The sequence below is a fragment of the Mus caroli genome, unplaced genomic scaffold, assembly GCF_978045245.1.
Source record: "Mus caroli unplaced genomic scaffold, Mus_caroli_1 scaffold_14, whole genome shotgun sequence".
NCBI classification, from domain to species: Eukaryota; Metazoa; Chordata; class Mammalia; order Rodentia; family Muridae; genus Mus; species Mus caroli.
This window is the reverse complement of record NW_028227269.1, coordinates 114,782,142-114,802,196: the sequence shown is the minus strand read 5'-3', so window position 1 is coordinate 114,802,196 and position 20,055 is coordinate 114,782,142. Positions and strand designations below refer to the sequence as shown.

Sequence of the window (20,055 nt, the reverse complement as noted above, 5' to 3'; positions counted from 1 at the left end):
ACAGTAATGGCTTGTGCTGTAAGATCGAGAATTGACAAGTGGGACCTCATGAAACTACAAAGCTTCTGCAAGGCTAAAGACACCATCAATAAGACAAAAAAACCACCAACATATTGGGAAAGGATCTTCACCTATCCTAAATCAGATAAGGGACTAATATCCAATATATATAAAGAACTCAAGAAGGTGGACTCCAGAAAGTCAAATAACCCCATTAAAAATGGGGCTCAGAACTGAACAAAGAATTCTCACCTGAGGAATACCGAATGGCAGAGAAGCACCTGAAAAAATGTTCAACATCCTTAATCATCAGGGAAATGCAAATCAAAACAACCCTGAGATTCCACCTCACACCAGTCAGAATGGCTAAGATCAAAAATTCAGGTGACAGCAGATGCTGGCGAGGATGTGGAGAAAGAGGAACACTCCTCCATTGTTGGTGGGATTGCAAGCTTGTACAACCACTCTGGAAATCAGTCTGGCGGTTCCTCAGAAAATTGGACATAGTACTACCGGAGGATCCAGCAATACCTCTCCTGGGCATATATCCAGAAGATGTCCCAACCGGTAAAAAGGACACATGCTCCACTATGTTCATAGCAGCCCTATTTATAATAGCCAGAAGCTGGAAAGAACCCAGATGTCCCTCAACAGAGGAATGGATACAGAAATTATGGTACATTTACACAATGGAGTACTACTCAGCTATTAAAAAGAATGAATTTATGAAATTCCTAGCCAAATGGATGGACCTGGAGGGCATCATCTTGAGTGAAGTAACACAATCACAAAAGAACTCACACAATATGTATTCACTGATAAGTGGATATTAGCCCAAAACTTAGGATACCCAAGATATAAGATACAATTTGATAAACGCATGAAACTCAAGAAGAATGAAGACCAAAGTGTGGACACTGTGCACCTTCTTAGAATTGGGAACAAAACACCCAGGGAAGGAGTTACAGAGACAAAGTTCGTAGCTGTGATGAAAGGATGGACCATTTAGAGACTGCTGTATCCAGGGATCCGTCCCATAATCAGCTTCTAAACGCTGACACCATTGCATACACTAGCAAGATTTTGCTGAAAGGACCCAAATATAGCTGTCTCTTGTGAGATGATGCCGGGGCCTAGCAAACACAGGAGTGGATGTTCACAGTCAGCTATTGGATGTATCACAGGGCTCCCAATGGAGAAGCTAGAGAAAGTACCCAAGGAGCTAAAGGGATCTGCAACCCTATTGTTGGAACAACATAATGTACTAACCAGAACCCTGGAGCTCTTGTCTCTAGCTGCATATGTATCGAAAGATGGCCTAGTCGGCCATCAATGGAAAGAGAGGCCCATTGGACTTGCAAACTTTATATGCCCCAATATAGGGGAATGCCAGGGCCAAAAGAATGGGAATGGGTGGGTAGGGAAGTGGGGGGCGCTATGGGGGACTTTTGGGATAGTATTGGAAATGTAATTGAGGAAAATATGTAATAAAAATATTAAAAAAAAATTTTGAAAATTAAAAAAAAAAAACAAAAAAAAAAAAAACAAAAAAAAAAAATGAAGGTACTGAGAAAGTACCTTCAGCAATTCAGTCACAAAGCAATCCTTTTAATAACCATTAAGTCTATACACTGGGCTAGGCTCGGTGAGATTCTGCATATCGGATTCCTAAGCATTCTTCCTCTACCCAGGAAGACCATCCTTCTCCTATACGTGTGATTATAAAGGAGCAGAAGAGAGAAAAATATGCCCGGCCAATTTCAAATGTGGTTCTGCCTCTGCACCTTTTGAGACTGGTTATACACATGAGACCACTGTGATCAAATGGATTGGATGAGTTTGAGCAAGCATGTAGACAAATCATTAAAAGTTTCTCCTCTGTAAAAAAAAAACAAAAACAAAAACAAAAACAAAAAAAAAAACCAAACCCGGTCTAATTTAAATGTTTGTGTGACAAAGGAAATGAATGTGCCCTTTATTCCTGTAATGGCCACTGACTGTGATCACAAATACACCTCCCAGACCAAGCCCAGATTTAGGTTAGGAAGTCTGTAGAGAGTTTGCTGCTGTTGTTTGCTTGCTTGCTTTTACCTTTAAAAGGTTGTGAATATGTGCATCCAAAACCCAGGGGGTCAAACGCTTGGAATTCAATGTCCTGGAAAGTTAAGTTTTCCCACTGAACCATCCTCACTGCTGTCTCCCTTTGTGTTCCTTGGATATGGACTTTGCAGTGAGCTGCTCTGTGCTGCTCTGTGCTCACTTCTCTCTCATCTCCACGCCGAGCCAGCAGAATCAGAGGTTCCCTCATGTCACCAGCAACCAAGAGTAGACAGGGATGGGCAGCCATGACTGCTTTGCCATGAGTGTCTGGAGCTGAAGGGAGCTGGGGACATGAGTCATCGTGGAATCATGCCACGCAATTAAGTCTGTTTTGAAGCCTCAGCTCAAGAGGAATGTTGGATGAGGACAATGCTTATGGGTCTGTCCTGGAGGCACAGGTACCATTGGGATGAGTCTGAATGACAGCCGGGTGCCTAAGAGACCATGGGCCTTAACATTCAGAGATTGAGATGTTTTTAATGAGTTGGTGGTGGAGAACCATTACTGAGGTATGCTGGGATTGTGTCTAGAAGATGGAAGGTTTGACTCTTGGTGGCATTGGGGACAATATGTAGCCTGGCTGGAGAAGAGGAACATTGAGAAGGTGCTGCTGCAACTGATGGCCAGACAACAGACACCAGCCTGGGCTGTGGGCAGCTTCCACACCACGATGATGAACAGCATTCTCCAACATCACTGCAATCCCCAGGTTTCCAGCTTACTGAGATGTGGGGGGACACTCCCTCATCCATTTTTCTGACTCCCTCATTCTCTGCTCAGGGTTATCAAATAGCTGTAGCCTCCAGAGGCAGGTGCTCAGGGCAAGCTGAAAAGGACAGTGACAAGAAGCTCTGACCAAGGGTCAGAGGTCAGTGATGTTTGCACGACTGCTTCTTGGTCCATCACCTGTAGCCATCCATAGTTCTCCACTAAGCATGCACACTATCCTGTACCATTGTGGGCACAGAGCAGGTGTGGGGGTCCCCCTGCCTCAGAAGATTGCTCTGTACTCATGGAGACCCACACACCCCCATACCCTTCAATTCATCTCACACTCATGAAGAATGTGGCTCTCCATGCCTATACCTTGGGACTGAGAGCTGTTTCTTAAACACTTGACTCTTTGATGCCAAAAGTCAGCACAGCCTTTCTACTTTCTCCTTAAAGATGTGTTCACCAGGAATACCTGTCCTATCTCTGGGGCCTCCGCTCTTGCAAGAAGCATGGTGTGATAAAAACACACTTACAAGTGCCTGGGTCTGGATTTAGAATGTGTTGTGTCTTAACCAAGTTGTAGCCTTGGCAGGTGAGGCACGGCTTCAGAACCTCTGCTTCCCCTTGATAGAATCAGATTCATGGTTCATGTTTAAACTGTAGTAAAATATGTATAATGTACAGTTTACTGTTTCTCAGCTCTCGGTTTGGAGGCAGTGCACACATTCACACTGTTGGGCAGCAATTCCTACTATCCATCTCTGGAACATTCCTGTCCTCCCAAGATGATGCACTGTCTCCACTAAACACTGATTATTCTCTCTATGCATGTGACACCTATGACTCTGCTTCCTATATGTGACAATGACAACTCTTATGTGTCCTAGGCAATGTCTTTGTGCTATATCTCCATAGGATGGTTAGGCAGTCAAATGAGACCAGGAGCCTGTCCAGTACCTCACATATGAGAGTGTGCATTGATGGCTACTTCCTTTCCTCTGTCTCTGCCCTCTTAACAAATGCACCTGCCTTCCACTCCACATGGCCCAGTGGGTAAGTGGGAGGCACCCTGTAGTCTTTTCTAGAGGGAGATCTAGGATCTGTATATCCTAGGCACAGAGACCAAAGCATGGATTTACATTCTACAAAGAGCTGTAGGCACTTACTTGTGGGGTGGGGGTGAGTAGGATTGAGGAAAGCTATGAGTATCAAAGACAGGTATACTAGGAATTACACTGTCCTAGGAATTATTTCAGAAGTCCCCCATAAAACAGTAAAATCTCACTAGTCCAAATGAATATTCCCATTTAAAAAAAATCTACTGGCCTGTGAACAGCCCTTCCCTCCCACCTGCCACAATCCTCCAGGCCAAGCAAGCTTTCTGGGGCATCGGCAGGGATGGTGTGGCAGGTGAATGGAGCCCACATGTGGTACTGGCTGCTGAGGAACCTTTCCTACCTCTCTCCTCAGTGGGTTCCCTTTCCTCCTGTGGTTATAGAACATTTTGTCATCCTGGCTGCTTCTGTGAATTCTCTGAACTGTGTGGTCCCAGAAGTAGACACAAAGTTCCAGACACAGTGAAAGCAATGTGGAGGAGAGAAGAAAGCCTGACTATGCCCTGCTTCCGACAACAATATAACTCCTCTTCACAGGCTGGATAGTTTTCCTTTGAGATATATGTTGTTATTCTTTCCTTTCTTTCTTTCTTTCTTTCTTTCTTTCTTTCTTTCTTTCTTTCTTTCTTTCTTTCTTTCTTTCTTTCTTTCTTTCTTTCTTCTCCTCTTCCTCCTCTTCCTCTTCTTCTTCCCTCTCCCTCTCCCTCTCCCTCTCCCTCTCTCTCTCCCTCCCCCTCCTCCTCCTCCTTTCCCCTCTCACCCCACTCTCTTTTGAGACTGCCCCGGCTGGTCTTGAGACGGCCATTCTCCTGCCTCAGCTTCCCAAGTGCTGAGATCATAGAGGCTTGTTGTTGTTACAGCCAACCTAAAGTTTGCCTTATTTCAAATGCTTTACTCCTTGAGAAAAATCCACTGCTGACCCCTTATTCTGCCTCCTGTGGAGGAAGTTCTAGGTGCTTTTTGGAAAGAGTTAACTTGAGGCCTCTCAGTCCTTAGGTAGCAGTTGGTCCTCTCTGTCGTGGGTTTTCATCTATAGTCCTGACCAACTGCAGAATGAAAATATTTGACAAACTTTGTGCCTGTCTTGAAGACATACAGAGTCCAATATTGTCATCATTTCCCCGAACAGCATAGTTTAACAAGTCTGTACACAGCGTGGATCCAGTCCACTATGCCATGGGACTTCTGGCCATGGGGCTGACAGTGAATCCTGCTGTGTTTGCCACGGACTCACTGTGTGTAGTCACCCTCAGACTACTCCGCCCTGGCCTTTCACATGGTACTCATGGCTAACAACCATAGAGGTTAACCCATGCCTGGGAGACGCCTGCTAGAGCACCCCTTGCTGCTGTCTCCACCAAGCTTTCTAGAAGAGAAGCTTTGTGTAGCAACTTCCTGTAACATTGTCTCTAGCTCTTTTATCAAAAGACCTATTCCTATTGAAGGACAGGAATGCAGAGGAGGAGGAGGAGGAGGAGGAGGAAGATATATTCTTTTCAGTGGTCTGATGCCCACAGTCTGTGCTGCACTACATATAGAGTTTTATCCTTTAAAAATGTGCTCACATTTCTGTGGGAGGCTTTCTGGCCTGAGACAAGTTTTAGATAGTGGGGGCTTTCTCTGTGGATGCTGCTTGGCCAGCAGCAAAGGTAACTGTCCATTTGTGTTTTTATGAATATTCATCTTAACTTGACAGACAGTGAGGAAGAGCTGTGCTGTGTAGGTGTAGGCACTTGAGACACACGGCATGGTGGATGGCCAGCTGGAGCTGCAGGTGCTGACAAGCTAATGCCCCCTTTTTTCTGTCTGCTTGATGTGCAGATCCTAGTTATAATCCTCTAAGGTGGCATCCTTGAGATGGGTACATGCAAGAATCTTTTGGCTTACCTTGCAAGCATGCACATCTCCTAACCCCAGCTCTTCCCTGAAATAGTCACATGTATGAATCAGGAGTCCTGATGGAAGGGGTGTGGTGAGCTACTGTTGCTTCTCCTCTTCCTCCTCCTCTTCTTCCTCTTCCTCCTCTTCCTCCTCCTCCTTCTTCTTCTTTTGTGCATTACCCCTCCAAGGCTTCACCAACCTCAAGTGTACTGATATCCTTAGGCACAGAACCTATAGGCCATGGGTGCTTCTGGATATAGAATAAATGTTACCAATGGAAGACCTTCTGTCTCTCAGAACTCTATGCTAAATTCGGATTGAAGTGTGCCTCAACTGACTCTGCCCTTCCTCTCACTTTAAAATTTTTCTTTTAAATTCCAATTAAGAGTTGCTTTCGCTAAACCTTCCTGTGGTCAGTGCAGAGTGATGAAATGAACCATCTTTAGCAATTACAGCGCAGTCTACACTAAGCAGAAGACAAGTTAAGCATTCTGACTCTAGCCATGAACTTGGCTAAAAGATGAACCTCCTAGTCTCATAGACTGCAGTGTAAAGGTTTGTTGAGGGTCTATTGCTATGTATTTTAATTCTGAATTCTCTCACAGTTTACCAGCCTTTGTTGTGCAAACCTGGCTCCTTAATTTAAAGCTGTTCTTTTGTTGCTATGTATTGTCATGCTAATTACTGGCCCTGGGGGGCCTCAGGGATGAGAAGATCCTCACACAGACCAAGTGAAGCTAAGTCACTTCTCAAGCCATCCCTGATTGGTGAATAAAGATGCCTACAGCCTATAGATGGGCGAAAGAGAGGTAGGCACAGTTCAGTTCCCAGACTTGGGGTCTGAGGCTGAACATGAGGGGAGATTAGAGAAGGTGGAAGACCCCACAGGGTAGATGAATCTTGAAGACATGGCCACGAAGGCTGGCCAGTCAGTGTAAGAGCAGCCCAGGTTGAATATGGCAGGTCTTATCTTGGAGTTATTGGCAGGGAAGTAGACATAATAATATAGAGGGTAGATATCTGCCCAGTTCTGGTGCTCTGAAAGACTTATTATAAATATAAGGGTTTTGTGTCTTTATCTGGGAACTGAATGATCTAAGGGTGTGAGCAGTCACTGTTCCCACCCCTCAGAGGGTGGTGAGAGGACCCTGACATGCACAAAGCATTGCACCTGTTGGTGAGTGAGCTGGTAAAGGTGGTGGAACCAGATGCCATTCCTCCATGTGTTCAATTGGGAAGGAGCCCAGTGGGCTTGGGATCCTGTGAGTATGTTTGTCCTGTCATGTGATTCAAAATGTTCTTTTTCTTTCTTCCTGGTTGTATCTCTGAGCAGTTGGATGGACAGATTACTTCAAGAAGACTGAAGTGGGGTTCTACACGCAGGGTCTTCTGAAGATGGTGTGCCCAAGTTTCTCGTGAGTAGACCTTTTTCGTTTGGGATGGACACTCTTGTGAATTTAACATCGAGGGAACCTATCTATTCTCTAAGTTGAAGGACACCAATGTGCTCCACACCAATCTTGCAGCAAAGGTCACTAGTTCCACGCCAAACTCAATAGCATCTGCAGGGTGGCTCAGCGAGCCTGCTTCATTTTGCTCTTCCTGATAGCATGAGGAAGGCCCATAGAAGAAGAAGGTGGTCACATGTATGTATTCCGTGCCCAGCCTCACCTTTCTGGTTGGTGAGTCTTGCCCAGAAAGCAGGTGATGAAATTTGAGGCTCAGTGTGTGTGGAGGCAAAGTGCCTTGAGCAGCTGCAGGCATCCCGACCCCTTCCTTTGCATTTCTTTTTTTACATGAGTTGGGAGAGGGAAGAGCAAAAGTCTGGAATGCAGGCTTATTTCCTGATTTAGTCTATATCAAGCGATCCAGAGTAATTTGGTCTTAGGTCAGCACACTGCTGCAGCTCCATTGGTAACACGGCAGCAGGCTTACACGTGGTTGTACTGTCTGCGCTTCACCCCTGGGTCTACTGCACCACATCCAGCAGTCTTGCTCTTTCCTGCCTCTGTTCCAGGATCCCTGTGGACTAACACAGGGCCAGAGGCTACAACCTGCTGCCGAGGGAGCCTAGCCCTGTATTCCAGTGTATGATCCGCCATGCCACATCCCTAATCCTGTGACCCACCATGTCCTTCCCCAAATCTGTTCCTATTTATTCTGGTCAGGGAGGGGCACTCTGTTGACTGGTCTAACTCTACCCTCATTTGTTCAAGTTAGAACTAGTTTCCAAGTTGCAGACTCATTGGGGGTGATGCAGGATTGCGCTGGATGAAAAAGAGCAGGATGGCCTTGGAAATATAAAATTAAAAACCCTCCAAGAAGATAAACTGTATTTGGGGCGCATTTTTCATCTTCATAAAAATAAAACAATAAAGGCACATTTGAATAAAATATAGTGTAAATGTGTATTAATTTCACTTCATTATCTTTTATAAAGTTAAATTATAATATGGCTAAAGAGCAGAAATCGTTAAAACGTTAAACATCTCCGATGAGAAAATAAAGAACTCATGAATTCTGAAGTAATATTTGAAAAGCAGTATAAATGGATTTGTTTCACTGAGTCCATTGAGTTAATTTATGGACAATTCACTAACATCTTATCTTTAGAAAATAAAATTAATAAAAGAAGATTCACCTGCCAGAAGTCGGCCACCGTGGCGGGAAGTGGGCCTTGGGTGGCAATGTATGCGGGGTTTCGTGGGTCATGGTCCATCTGCAGGAACAAGAGGGGTGGGATAAGGATCAGTTACACAGGCAGGAAGACATGGGAACACAGGGCAGCACAGCTTGTACCCATGGCTATTAACACACAGGACCTACACGGGAAGTCCCATCACCATCAGATGTATAAAAGCCAGGACACGTCCAACGACGGTGAGTCCTTTAGCCTATCTATCCTGTTCCAGAGCAGTGCATACAAATGATGACCAGGAGCCAAGCAAAACGGGGCCAGTGCCTGGCTGAATAGGCAATATTGATCACCATTCATGCCACCTCAGAGCAGCTGAGATTTTGCTCCAGGACAGGGAGGCAACCTCCACCCACTCCAGGACATGTGGATGCCTGCCAGAACTGGAGTCTAGTAGAGAGTGGCTATGCCTGACCTCCTAGCAATGGGCCCATGCCCACATGCAGTAGACAAGGTTGTGTGTCTTGGAACACATAAAACTACTTGGCTGAGGAGCTCACTCATGTTGGGTGTTTTTGTTTATCCTGGGAGGGACACATGCAGCCAACCTGGGATCATTGGTCTGTGAGTCTGTGTAAGTGTGTCTGCCTGCAAGTCTGCTTGTGTGCACCCATCAGTGTGTGTCTGTAAGTATTGTATGAATAGGTATCTGTATGTTTGTGGGTGTGGGTGTGTCTGTCTGCATGTTTATGTCTCTTTGTGTCTAATGTGTCTGTCTGTATGCCTCTGTATATGCATATGTATGTGTGTATGTCTTCGGGTCTGTGTGTACTGGCACCTCTGTGTGTCTACATGTGTGCATTCCATCAGTGTGCATCTCCATATGTACATTCACAGGCATTTCACAGATGTGGTCCACCTTTCCAGAAGTTCATTTCCATTTCTATCCTGACTGTGAGAGACTGAGAACAAAGAATGGGATTGAGGGTTTTTTTTGTTTTGTTTTGTTTTGTTTTTTGTCATATGCCTTGCTCACTCAAATGGGGGGCATTCCACATCACAGACTTTAATTTCAATGGCTAACTTGAAGACTGACTGTGCACATGCATACATGCGCACACACACACAGAGCGAGAGAGGGAGCGAGAGAGAGAGAGAGAGAGAGAGAGAGAGAGAGAGAGAGAGAGAGAGAGAGAGAGAGAGAAGTTTTAACCATGTGCTGATCGTTGTGAAGGCTTGGGAAGAGAGTCTCAGCCCCCATCAGCCCATGCACAGCTTGTGAGCACTCGCAGAGATGAAGCCTGTCAGCACAGAAAGGTGCTGGACGCACCTTGTAATTATGTAAGCATGAAAGAGGGCAAGAACACAAAGCAGCTGGTGTGAGTTATTCTAACAGAACAACAATGTGGAAGCTGGCTGGGGTGGGGGCAGGGGAGAGCTTTCTGTGCATCTAATTTCATGATTCATAATTAAAACTGGACCTCGTTTTGAGATTCACAACATACACAATACAGGTAAAATTATCTTGCTTTCACTGAAAGCCCCAATTAAGATGTTTCAGCAGAAAAATGCTTAGCAGAATTGAGGAGTTTTGATTTTTCAAAATATGCATTTGCTGGGGGTGACAGCTATTTACAGAGGCCCTGTCTTTCAGCAAACAGCATTGTAGAGGAAGGGACGCACCACCCCCTTCTCCTATGTGATTTTCTTTTCCCCAAAACAACATAGACTATATAGCATATTTAAAATTTGTGACATGTTTAAACTACCAATTTATCTGTTTTAAGAATGAGAAATGCAAGAATAAAAGGAAACATGGGCAGCATTTTGGGAAGACAAATTGTCCACCTTTGTGATAGGTCCTAATTGTCATTAAAAAAAAGTCTAACCCCACCGAACTTGCTTAGACAACAAGCAGAAGGTAAGAAAGCCAAGGATGTGAGCAGGGCAGTACAGGGAAGGATCCGGGAGAGAAGGCAAGCAGCACAGAATGCAGGGAGGGAGCATGATACATGACAGTGAAGAAGCACTTTGCACCCACCAATGTGAGCAGCAGAAAGTCTGCCCTGGTTTGCTTAAGTCTTTGCATAGAAGTGAGGCAAACATTTAGCTAGACAGACAGAAGTTTTACCACATCTAAGTTTTCAGGGCACAGTAACTATGTTCAGAGTTCGTGTGATGTGTTTCTATGAATTGGATTATTCATTTTAGTAGGGGAATATGATGACTGGCCTGCCATGGTGGTCAGCTAACATGTTGCCCACTCCAGCATTCTCTATCCTTCATGGCTGTTTCCTGCCTTCTTTCTCATTGTTTTCTGCTTCTTTTTATAGCCTTCATATGAGCAGCATTATGGTTCTATACACAAACTTCCAAGTATACACATTGTCTGGGTCTCTGTTCTAGTGTGTGAAGAGTTGGGGAGTGGTATGCTGGACACTGACTTCTAGGCACGTGTTATCAATGGTAACTCCACCGGCACGAGGGTACATATCTGAACAGATGTTCTGAGCGCATCAGTGAATATTTGCAATGTGCTGAGGCAGATGCCACACTTTGGGGGCAGGAGGCTGTAGGGATGCATCGACACTTCCTTTATAGAGCCTCCACTCCACTGCTGGGGCATACCCTTTAGCTTTCAGTGGTAAGCTAAGGAACTGGCCTAGCAATGGCCTCTCAATAACAGTCTTCCTACTGGGGGATTTTCAGGAACCCAGCCTGCTCAGAGAAATCAGCATGACAGATAATCCTAGGAGACTCATTCAAGTGACTTTAAGGAAACTAAGTCAAAAGCCCCTGGCACCCAAGTATGCTGAATCTGCAGCTCTGCTTGTGCGGTTATAAGAAGGAAAGCTGTTAGCCTGTGTTGACTCGAGCCCTCACTCAGCTGTGTCTCAGGCTGTTATTACAACACGAGGTGAAAGTCCATGTATTTCTATATGGATGAAGAATGAGCCAGTTTCTTGCTGTTGAACATGGATGACAACTGTTCAGTCTATGAGTTACCAGCTTCATCTTTACACTAAAGCGCTCAGCAATGTTCTAAACAAAACTGACTTTGAAAACAGAGTACTGAGCATTTCAAGCCAGAAGCTCTCAAGAACTTAGGAGGCAGGAAGAGGAAGCAAATTCCTACTGCCAGTAGGCAGGGAGTGTCTACTCTAGACTGGCCCTGTCCTCCCCAAGCTGCAGCCCCAAAATCTTGGGAAGACCTGGCCAGGTTTGGGGAGGATGCACAGTCCTAGGTGCTGGAGTTACACAGAGTGTCTGTATATATTCTGACACTTCTGTGTCCCCTACACCCCAGATGTGAGGCAAGTTTCACAGAATTATTTTTTTGTTTTTTCAAGGTAAGTTTTCTCTGTGTAGCCCCGGCTGTCTTGAACCTCTCTGTGTAGACTCAGGAAAGCTCTGAATTCAGTGATATGCCTGCCTCAGCCTCCCAAGTGCTGGGATTAAAGGCTTGTAGCAACATGAATGGCTGGCATGCTTTCTTAAAAGCAAACATGATGAGACTCTTGTCCTGATGCCAAGTCTTCACTTGGGTACTAGAGCTTTGGAACCAAGGAATGCTAAGGCCCATTTCATACACAGAGTAGAGATTTATTTAACACTGATGTACACCAAACTTACAAGCACAGATGTTTGGTTGAGTATGTTCTGAGAATCCACAAATTGTCCCCCACACTTGGCCAACCTCTTAGGACATCTGTCATCCTTTTCTTAGGATCCACCCTGTCCCAACTTAAATTATTTAAATGCATTCAAACTGAAACATTCATTTTGCTCCTGTCACTGTTACAGTAGTATGAACAACTGAGCTTGTTTCTTGGTGGTGTTAGGAATCTTGGGTTCTGGGTCACCCATACTGGGTACTTATCTGAACCATGGCCAGGTGGGTGGCCTCCCTCAGTCTGGAGGCCTCCAGAATAGCTAAGCACGGTGCTTAGGGTGAACGCTTCTTTCTCATAAGCACTACGTGGGATGACAGAATCCCCGTTTACTCTCATGACCCCGATTTAAAAGCAAAGATTGCTCCTTATTTACTACTGGATGACTTCCCTGAAATTTAATGAGGAGTAGGCACAGATGTAATTATCATAGTTTTATGTGGCACAGCCAGGGCTGTCTGCACTGTAATTGTAAGCTGCTTCATTCAGTGGCTGCTGTGAAGGTCATTATCACGGTTCCTCTAGCTACCTCAGACAGACGGCACAATCAGTTTCTTCCAGCTCATTCTTACAATCCAAATTTAGAGGGAAAAAAATTATAATATGAAGCATAGAGAAAGCAAATGTTACCAGAATTCTGCCTTTTCTACTGACCCTTCTGACCTGGAGCCATGGACAGCAAGGCCTGGGAGTCACTCTGACATGAGCTCACGGGGATGTCCTACCTCCACTGAAGAATACCTTGTGACATTGGTCTGTGGATGGTACAGCTATTGAGCCACATGAACCAGCACCTAGGCAAGGTTTCAGCCTGAACTCCCTTGGTTGACTGCTTGTCACCAACCATCACATGGGACAGCTAAGTGTGCCTTGGCATGAGCTCTTGATGTTCAGACTTGAAAATAGGAGCTACTTACATTCTTGTTTTCCCGTCTAGTTCTTTATGAGAAAAGGGACCAGGACAAGAAGAAGACTGCTTCAGATGACTTTGAGTGGCTATCCCCTGTTGGTTTCTACCATGTAGAGCCTGAGCCCAGACGCTTATAAATCAGAACTTAGACTCTGCTCGTGAGTGAGTCAGGTGGCAAGTCTCAGGTGGGAACTTGACTTAGTCCTAAGCATCAAGAATATTTGAGCAACTCCAAATGAGAACCACTGAAACAGATGAGTTCTGGGTTTAAAGTCCACTCCTGCTGAGGTAAAGAAGGCACCCCTTTTCTATGGACATGCACCGGTCTGGGCTCAGGTGGGGGAGACAAAGCACCAGCTCCCCCCCATTCAGTTCATATCTCACAGTGCTTGGAACTCCCTGTGTGGGCTGAGGTGTCGGGAAATGGGATTGGCCACACGTGCTGGAGTCTTAACCACAATTTCACCCGAAAGGGATGATGCTGAGCATCTCCTAGTAATCTGTCGGAAGCCCCTCCCACAATATGATGGACAGATGCTCACGGATGGCTTCCTATTGGAGGGCTGGAAAGAGCCCAGGACACGATGATCCAGGTTTATGAATTGGAGATCACCCGTGCACTTTTAGTTCCTGGTACTGTGGGGAATCTCGTCAGAAAACGTTGTATGCTTCAGGCGGCCCTGTTTGGTAAATGCAAGCTTCAGAACGGAGGTGAGATTCCTGGTACTTCCCTGAGTCTGACCGAGGGATATGATATGGTCCATGCAAGAGCTGTCCTGGGATCCACAGGATGAAAGCCTCTGCTTTGAGTAGGGTGATTCTGACCACGCTCTGTGACTCTGCATGGCTTCTTCTCTTCCAACCATATCAGCCCAGCCCCACTGTGGAGGCCAGCTGAGCCTCCCCAACACCAACTTTCTAGCCCTCCACTACCAGTTTCCCCTCTCTTCCTGGTCAGCCTTCAGATGGCTCTGACTCTTCCCTTTCCAGTCACTTCTTCTGAGGCTTGAGATAAGAACATACATCCTGAGCCTAAAGATGTGCCACTATGGGAACATGACATTACAAGGAGTGGGGAGGACAGGCTTCGTGGTATGGGTGAAGCTGCTCTACCATTGGGCATGCAAACCTGCTGCCTGTCCACTCTTCTACTAGGTCAGGTTGAATGGTCCAGCCACACTCATTCAATATTGGTCTATATGGAAAGGATTCCAGCCACCGGCGAAGCCTGAAGGAGAACCCATTGTCCTGTCCTGCCTCAGAGCCACAAAATACTTGGACTTTGTATTCTGAACGCCATAAGTAAACAGGAAGTAACATCTCCAGAGAAGGAGTGTGACACTGAACAGGAATCATCCCAAGCCACAGTTCGTGTCAGGAAACTGCCCTTGCTGTCTGGACCCTGCAGGCCACATTGACTGTAGAGGCAGCAAGACTGGGACCAAATGCTTCACCAGCTCATAAGCCAGAGCAGGGATCTAACCCAGTCCTTTCTTTACCACATGGACCACACCACCTAAGAAAATAGCCCTGTGCCTTCCCTCCCCAGGGACCATGTACTTACAATGGGGCTGGCATTGATGTAGTCGGAACTGCCATGGCTGTTCTGAGACTTCAACAGGATCCTGGAGTGGTCATCTACAAGTAAGCCAAAGGTGAAGGGTTAAATTGCTGTATAGTCCTCCAACTATAGGAGAGCTAACCACTGCATGGGTGGGGTTGGGGGTGCCTTGTGGGCTCCATGTGCTTTAAGGCTCCCCTTCTAGCCCTTTCAGCTCTGGATCTTACCTTGCTGTGTGGACCCTTCCCTTCCTCACTCTGTGTATGAATCTTTGGTATAAGGGCATTGCAGTGTGTGTATGGGGAAAGGCACCAGGGTTCTCACTTGGCAGAATTCAGACACCTTGACAGTTTTCCTCTATGTTGAGGTCAAATGCCAGATTTATCTTCTACGCAGAATTAACCAAGCACTGGCCTTTTAGTGACAGACAGCTCTGTCAACACTCAGTAAATAAACATAGCCGTGCACACTACCAGGAAGGCCACTCACTATCCAAAATGTAAAAGACGTTGATAAATCATTAAAGCCTTGCCGTTGTTAGAATTTCGTTTCAAAAGGAAAGTAAGGGTCAGAGAAAATGTAGATAAAGAATGCACAAAGGAGAAACATGTCCGCTCTCAAGATAAGAATGTGAAGAACAGAATCCCAGTACTGTGGAGACAGGTCCCACAGTGGGATTAATGGTGTAACACCTTAGATATAGAACAAACTGCCTCCTACCTGCTGTGCACCCTTAGTAGAAAGTGTGCTGTGGGGGAGGGGAAGGGGCAGATGGAAGACTGTGAAGACAGAATTGCTTAAGAGCCCCAGAGCTTGTGAAAACTTCTTTGTCCTTCAGTAGTGAGTTCAAACACCACCACCACTCTCAACCATTACTCCCATCCCCAGAATGTTTCTTTGAGAAGCACACAACACCATGTCTTTCATTCTGGTGAGAGAGTCATCTGTACTTGTAAGCCCTTTACGCCTTCCTCAGACAGGTGACTTCTGTAGAAAGTGGCTCCTAGGTACTTGAGCCACCCAGTTGTATCAATGCAAACTTGAGAACTTTTCCCCCCACGTGTTTCTGTAACTTCATTTTGAAACAGGGCCTTACTCTGTAGCTTTGACTGTTCTGGAACTTGCTTTGTAGACCAGGCAAGCCTCAAACTCATAGAGACCCACCTGTTTTCACCTCCAAAGTGTGGGCATTAAAGGATGCACAACTATGTCTATCCCTCTAGCTCTTTCATTTCTATCGAAGATTTTACTTTGAAAAAAGTATGTCTGTGTGCATGAGTGTCTGTGTGTGTGTGTGTGTGTGTGCTTGTGTGTGAGTGTGTGTGTGTGTTTGTGTAGGTACACTTGTGCCGTGAAGCATGTGTAGAATCAGAAGATAACTTTATAGAGTTGGTTCTCTCCTATCTTTAATGTGGGTGGGTTCTGGGGACTGAACCCCTATTATTAGGCTTACATAGCAAGAATTTTATCTACTGAGCCATCTTAGCCATTATTTGAAAAGATATTTCAATTATGTAGGGTTTTGTATGGGTGCACATGTGAGTACAGGTGACCATGGAAGCCAGAGCTGTCAGATCTCCCTGACACTGGAGTTACAGGCTGTTGTGAGCTGCCCAAAGTGGGTGCTAAACACTAAACTTGGCTCCACTGGAAGAGCTGCACACACTCAACCACTGAGTTATCACTCCAGGCTTTAGCTTCTTAGACAAGGTCTCCTGTAGCCCAGGCTATCCTCTAATTCACTGTGTGAATGATGACTTTAAATATCTAATCCTCCTGTTTCCACATCCCCAGTGCTGGGTTAACAGGCATGTACACCACACTGGGTTTATATAGTGCTGAGGATTGGATCCATGGCCTCATACATGCTAGGCAAGCATTCTATGAACTGAGCTACATATACCTCCAGCTATAATTAAAAATGACAATAACACAGCAACAGCTACAATGGGTGCTGGAGAGATGGCTCAGTGTTTACCAGGGCATACTCCTCTTGCAGACAACCTGAGTAGGGTTTCCAGCATCCACATCAGTGGCTGGCAATGGCTGGTAATTGCAACTCCTGGGGACCTGATGCCTTCTGGCCTCTAAGGGAATCTGCACTTGTGTACATAATCACACACAGACACACATGCATGCATGTAATTTAAAACAACCCCCACCAGGGTTGGGGAAGTTATGAGACTTATACCAGATTGAACTTGGGAAGCATAATTTGTTGGGCTCTAGGCAAGAGAAGACTGCAGGCTAGCAGGCTGTCTTAGGGTGTGGTGGGAGGTGTTTCCAGCAGAGACAGGATTAGGCAAGAAACATCTATAGACTGGATGAGGGTTCACACATCTCATGGTATTAACATTTATCTACCCACCTATGTATCTGTTGAGGGTTGGAGAAGCACCATGAAAGCAGTTAAGACAGTGAATGTCAAGCCATCTCTGAAGTTTTTTTTTGTTTTTTTTTTTTTTTTTTAAGCAAAGATGTAGGTTATCAAAAAAATCCCACGGACTGGATGGCTCCTTCCTGTATAACTGTACTAAATATAAACTGGCAGCATCAGGAAACTGAAGTTCACTTTCTTTTTCTGACGCCAAGCTACCATCATAAATATTTGTTATGGAATATTCTTAAATTATTCCAGTATTCTATAGTTTCACACATACTAGGGGGAAAAAAAAGAGATACCCCACCTTCAAGTTGCTGTGGTAGCCTGCTCAACTGACTCTGTAATATTTTAGTAGAAAGCCACGTTCCTAGTTCCTTCCAGAGTGTTCCAGAGGAGCACCTGGAAATCTGATTTACTGCAAATGTTCTCAATACACCAACTTTAGGCAATAGGGAGCCCTCTCTTGAGAAACATTTATAAACAGCAAGATCTGGTGGGGAAGAAACAAGGAAAAGAAAGACCACAGCTCATGATCCCTGGCTCTAGCATTGCGTGCGTGCTCAGTAAGTTCTGAATGTTCCTAGTGGAACTCTTTGTTAGGCTGGGGACATCTGAGAGCAACTGTGGCTTCTCTCACAGGAACAGCTTGGCCCAGAACAGCAGACAGAGCAACTGTGCACTTGGGCTCAGCAGGAGGCTGCAGCTGGACTTTCTTATCAGAAAGCTGTGAAAAAGTCCCTTGAATCTGGAGGCTTGGGACAAGAAAGACAGTGAGCAGGAGCCTTCAGTCTGAATATGAAGAGAATCTGTCATGGCTTCTGTCTGCTAACATACAACAGCTGCTGTGGACCTCTGTGCACAACAGGCACACAACATTCACCTTTCCCTCATTTTAAGAACCTCAAGTGAAAGACAAGCCCTCCTGCCCTCAGGTGGTATATTCGGTTTTAGATTGTATTTTGTATTTGTGTGTTGCTTTTAAACTTAGGCTATTTTGTTTTTAACATTGGTCTACTTTGGGTCATGTGTTTGGAAACCCATGGGGCCTTTCAAAAAGGGCCAGCACACTATGCACAGCAAGGACATGCACTAGAGATAAGTCAGTAGCAAATCTCTAACCTAATGTGTGGTCTTCTTTCCCTGTTCATAGTTTTAAAGCAGTGCTATAGGAGCCAGCGAGAGGAATACACACAGCATTATGAGGATCAAATACAGGCTTCCTAGACTGCAAGGATGGCAGAGGGGCCTGTGAGATCAGTCTACACACGTCAGGTCAATTGCAAGTTTCAGGAAAGCCAGGAGGACAAACAAACACCAGGTCGACTCCTATCTGTGCTTTATGGGAGTTATTCCTTCCTGTCCTCAGGGCAGCACTTACATAGCAGAGTGACAGGACAGATGGGCCAACAGTGGTATCTTTGAGCAATTTCAGCTAACAAGTGGGTGTGTTTTTTAAAAACTCGGTCTGAGAACTCTGGAACCAGGAGCATCTCGCTTTCTGCATCTAGTCCTATCACTGTTGGAGCGATTTTCTTTCTAATTAGATCCGCAATCTGGGGGGGGGGGGGAGGTGAGAAACAAATATGGAGGATACTGTTGGTCAAGCCCACCACACACCACTATCTTCTGACTTTCCCCAGTATCTATCACAAATCAGCACCTTGTTCAGCAATATTCTTAATTTCTACAACATTCCATATTTTTACAGATGTCATCTCTGCTCACCTGGATGCCTAGACTACATATTAAATGGGGCCATATTCTTATTTTATATAGAAGAAACGGAGGCCCAGGAAGATCTGTTCTTGGCCAGTCTCAGGAGAAAGCAGCTTTCTGTCATCTGCTAGCCTGGAGTGTTTGGATAAATTACTCAGTGTTTCAGAGGATTGGACTTGTCTTTCAAAATACGGCGTTTAATATCTAATTACAGGACTGTTGTGATAAATGGCATCCATTATTAGAACACAGTGAGGAGTTTAGGAATAAGTTTAAGGCTACAGATGGATCCACAGATGGAGAGGAAGTCCACTGAGTTAGCAAAATGTGTGTAAAGACCACTGGCTCATCAGTAAACAGAAAATGACTTTCACAAGTGCCAACATCCAGAATTACAAGGGAAAGAGCCCAGGACGACAGTCTCCCTTTAACGGTGGAGAGCTCTGAAGTTTCATCATTAATGGATATGGGAAATAGAATCTTGGTGTTGAGAAGATGCATGGAAGCCATCTTTGGTCTAGAATAGACCTCTCAGAGAAGGGGTTCTTACAGCTCCTGGTGTTGCTGCTCATGTGGTCCAAGCAAAGCAATGTGTAGCCAGTCATCTCCATCTCACTGGTACATGTATTCCTCCAAGTTGCCTGTCTCTCCATGTTCTTCTTCTCCTTGTGGCACTCATGCTCCCTATGGTCCTCCAAGATGCTCAATATACCATCCCTTCCCCTCTCTGCGTTTGTCCCTTAATCTCCATCAAATCTCCATGTGCTCATCTCACGTCCCCGTCCCTCATGCCTCTATATTCTTCATCCCGCCATGTCTCAACCCTATACGGTGCTCACCCCTCTGCACATTCATTTGCCCATGTTGGTCATCCACCTGCATCACTGCCACTCCTCCATGTTCCTCACTCCTCCTTATAGTCAACCCAGTGAATGGTCATAGCTTCCTTCCCTACTTTCACATGCCCACTGACAGCTGATGAGCAGCAATTATGTAACCAGACATTAAACTGGACAGCAATGCTGCCGCATGTTCCCAGAGAGGGATGGCAAATGTACAGAACTGACTGTAGTCAGTCCTACTTTAGTTAGGCAAAAAAACCCCACACTGTTACATGTGTTTGCTCCAGTGCTCTGAAAAGCCAGATGGGTGTCTCTGAATACCTAAGAACAGAAAGAAATAACGTGACCCGCTTTTCTTGTTGCTCTGACAAAGTACCAGATGCAGCAACTTAAGGAACAACTTGAGGGTAAATATTGCCCGTCATGCTTGGGGAGACATGGTAGGACATGGTAGGTAGCTAGTGACATGGTATACTCAGTCAGGAAGTAAAGAAGAGTGAAAGATGAGGCTCTGCTCTCTTTCTCCT

The 20,055-nt window shown here is 45.4% G+C and overlaps 1 protein-coding gene across 1 annotated transcript in view; it reads right to left on the bottom strand.

Annotated features, from left to right (window-relative positions):
* Positions 1–20,055, bottom strand: part of Ptprn2 (protein tyrosine phosphatase receptor type N2) — an 808,594-nt gene that overhangs the window by 43,950 nt on the left and 744,589 nt on the right. The window contains exons 16-17 of the mRNA XM_021179074.3: positions 14,591–14,664; positions 8,452–8,529 (exon numbers count right to left, since the gene is read on the bottom strand). Of these exons, the coding sequence (XP_021034733.1) occupies positions 8,452–8,529; positions 14,591–14,664 (152 nt within the window). The remainder of the gene's footprint in view (positions 1–8,451; positions 8,530–14,590; positions 14,665–20,055) is intronic.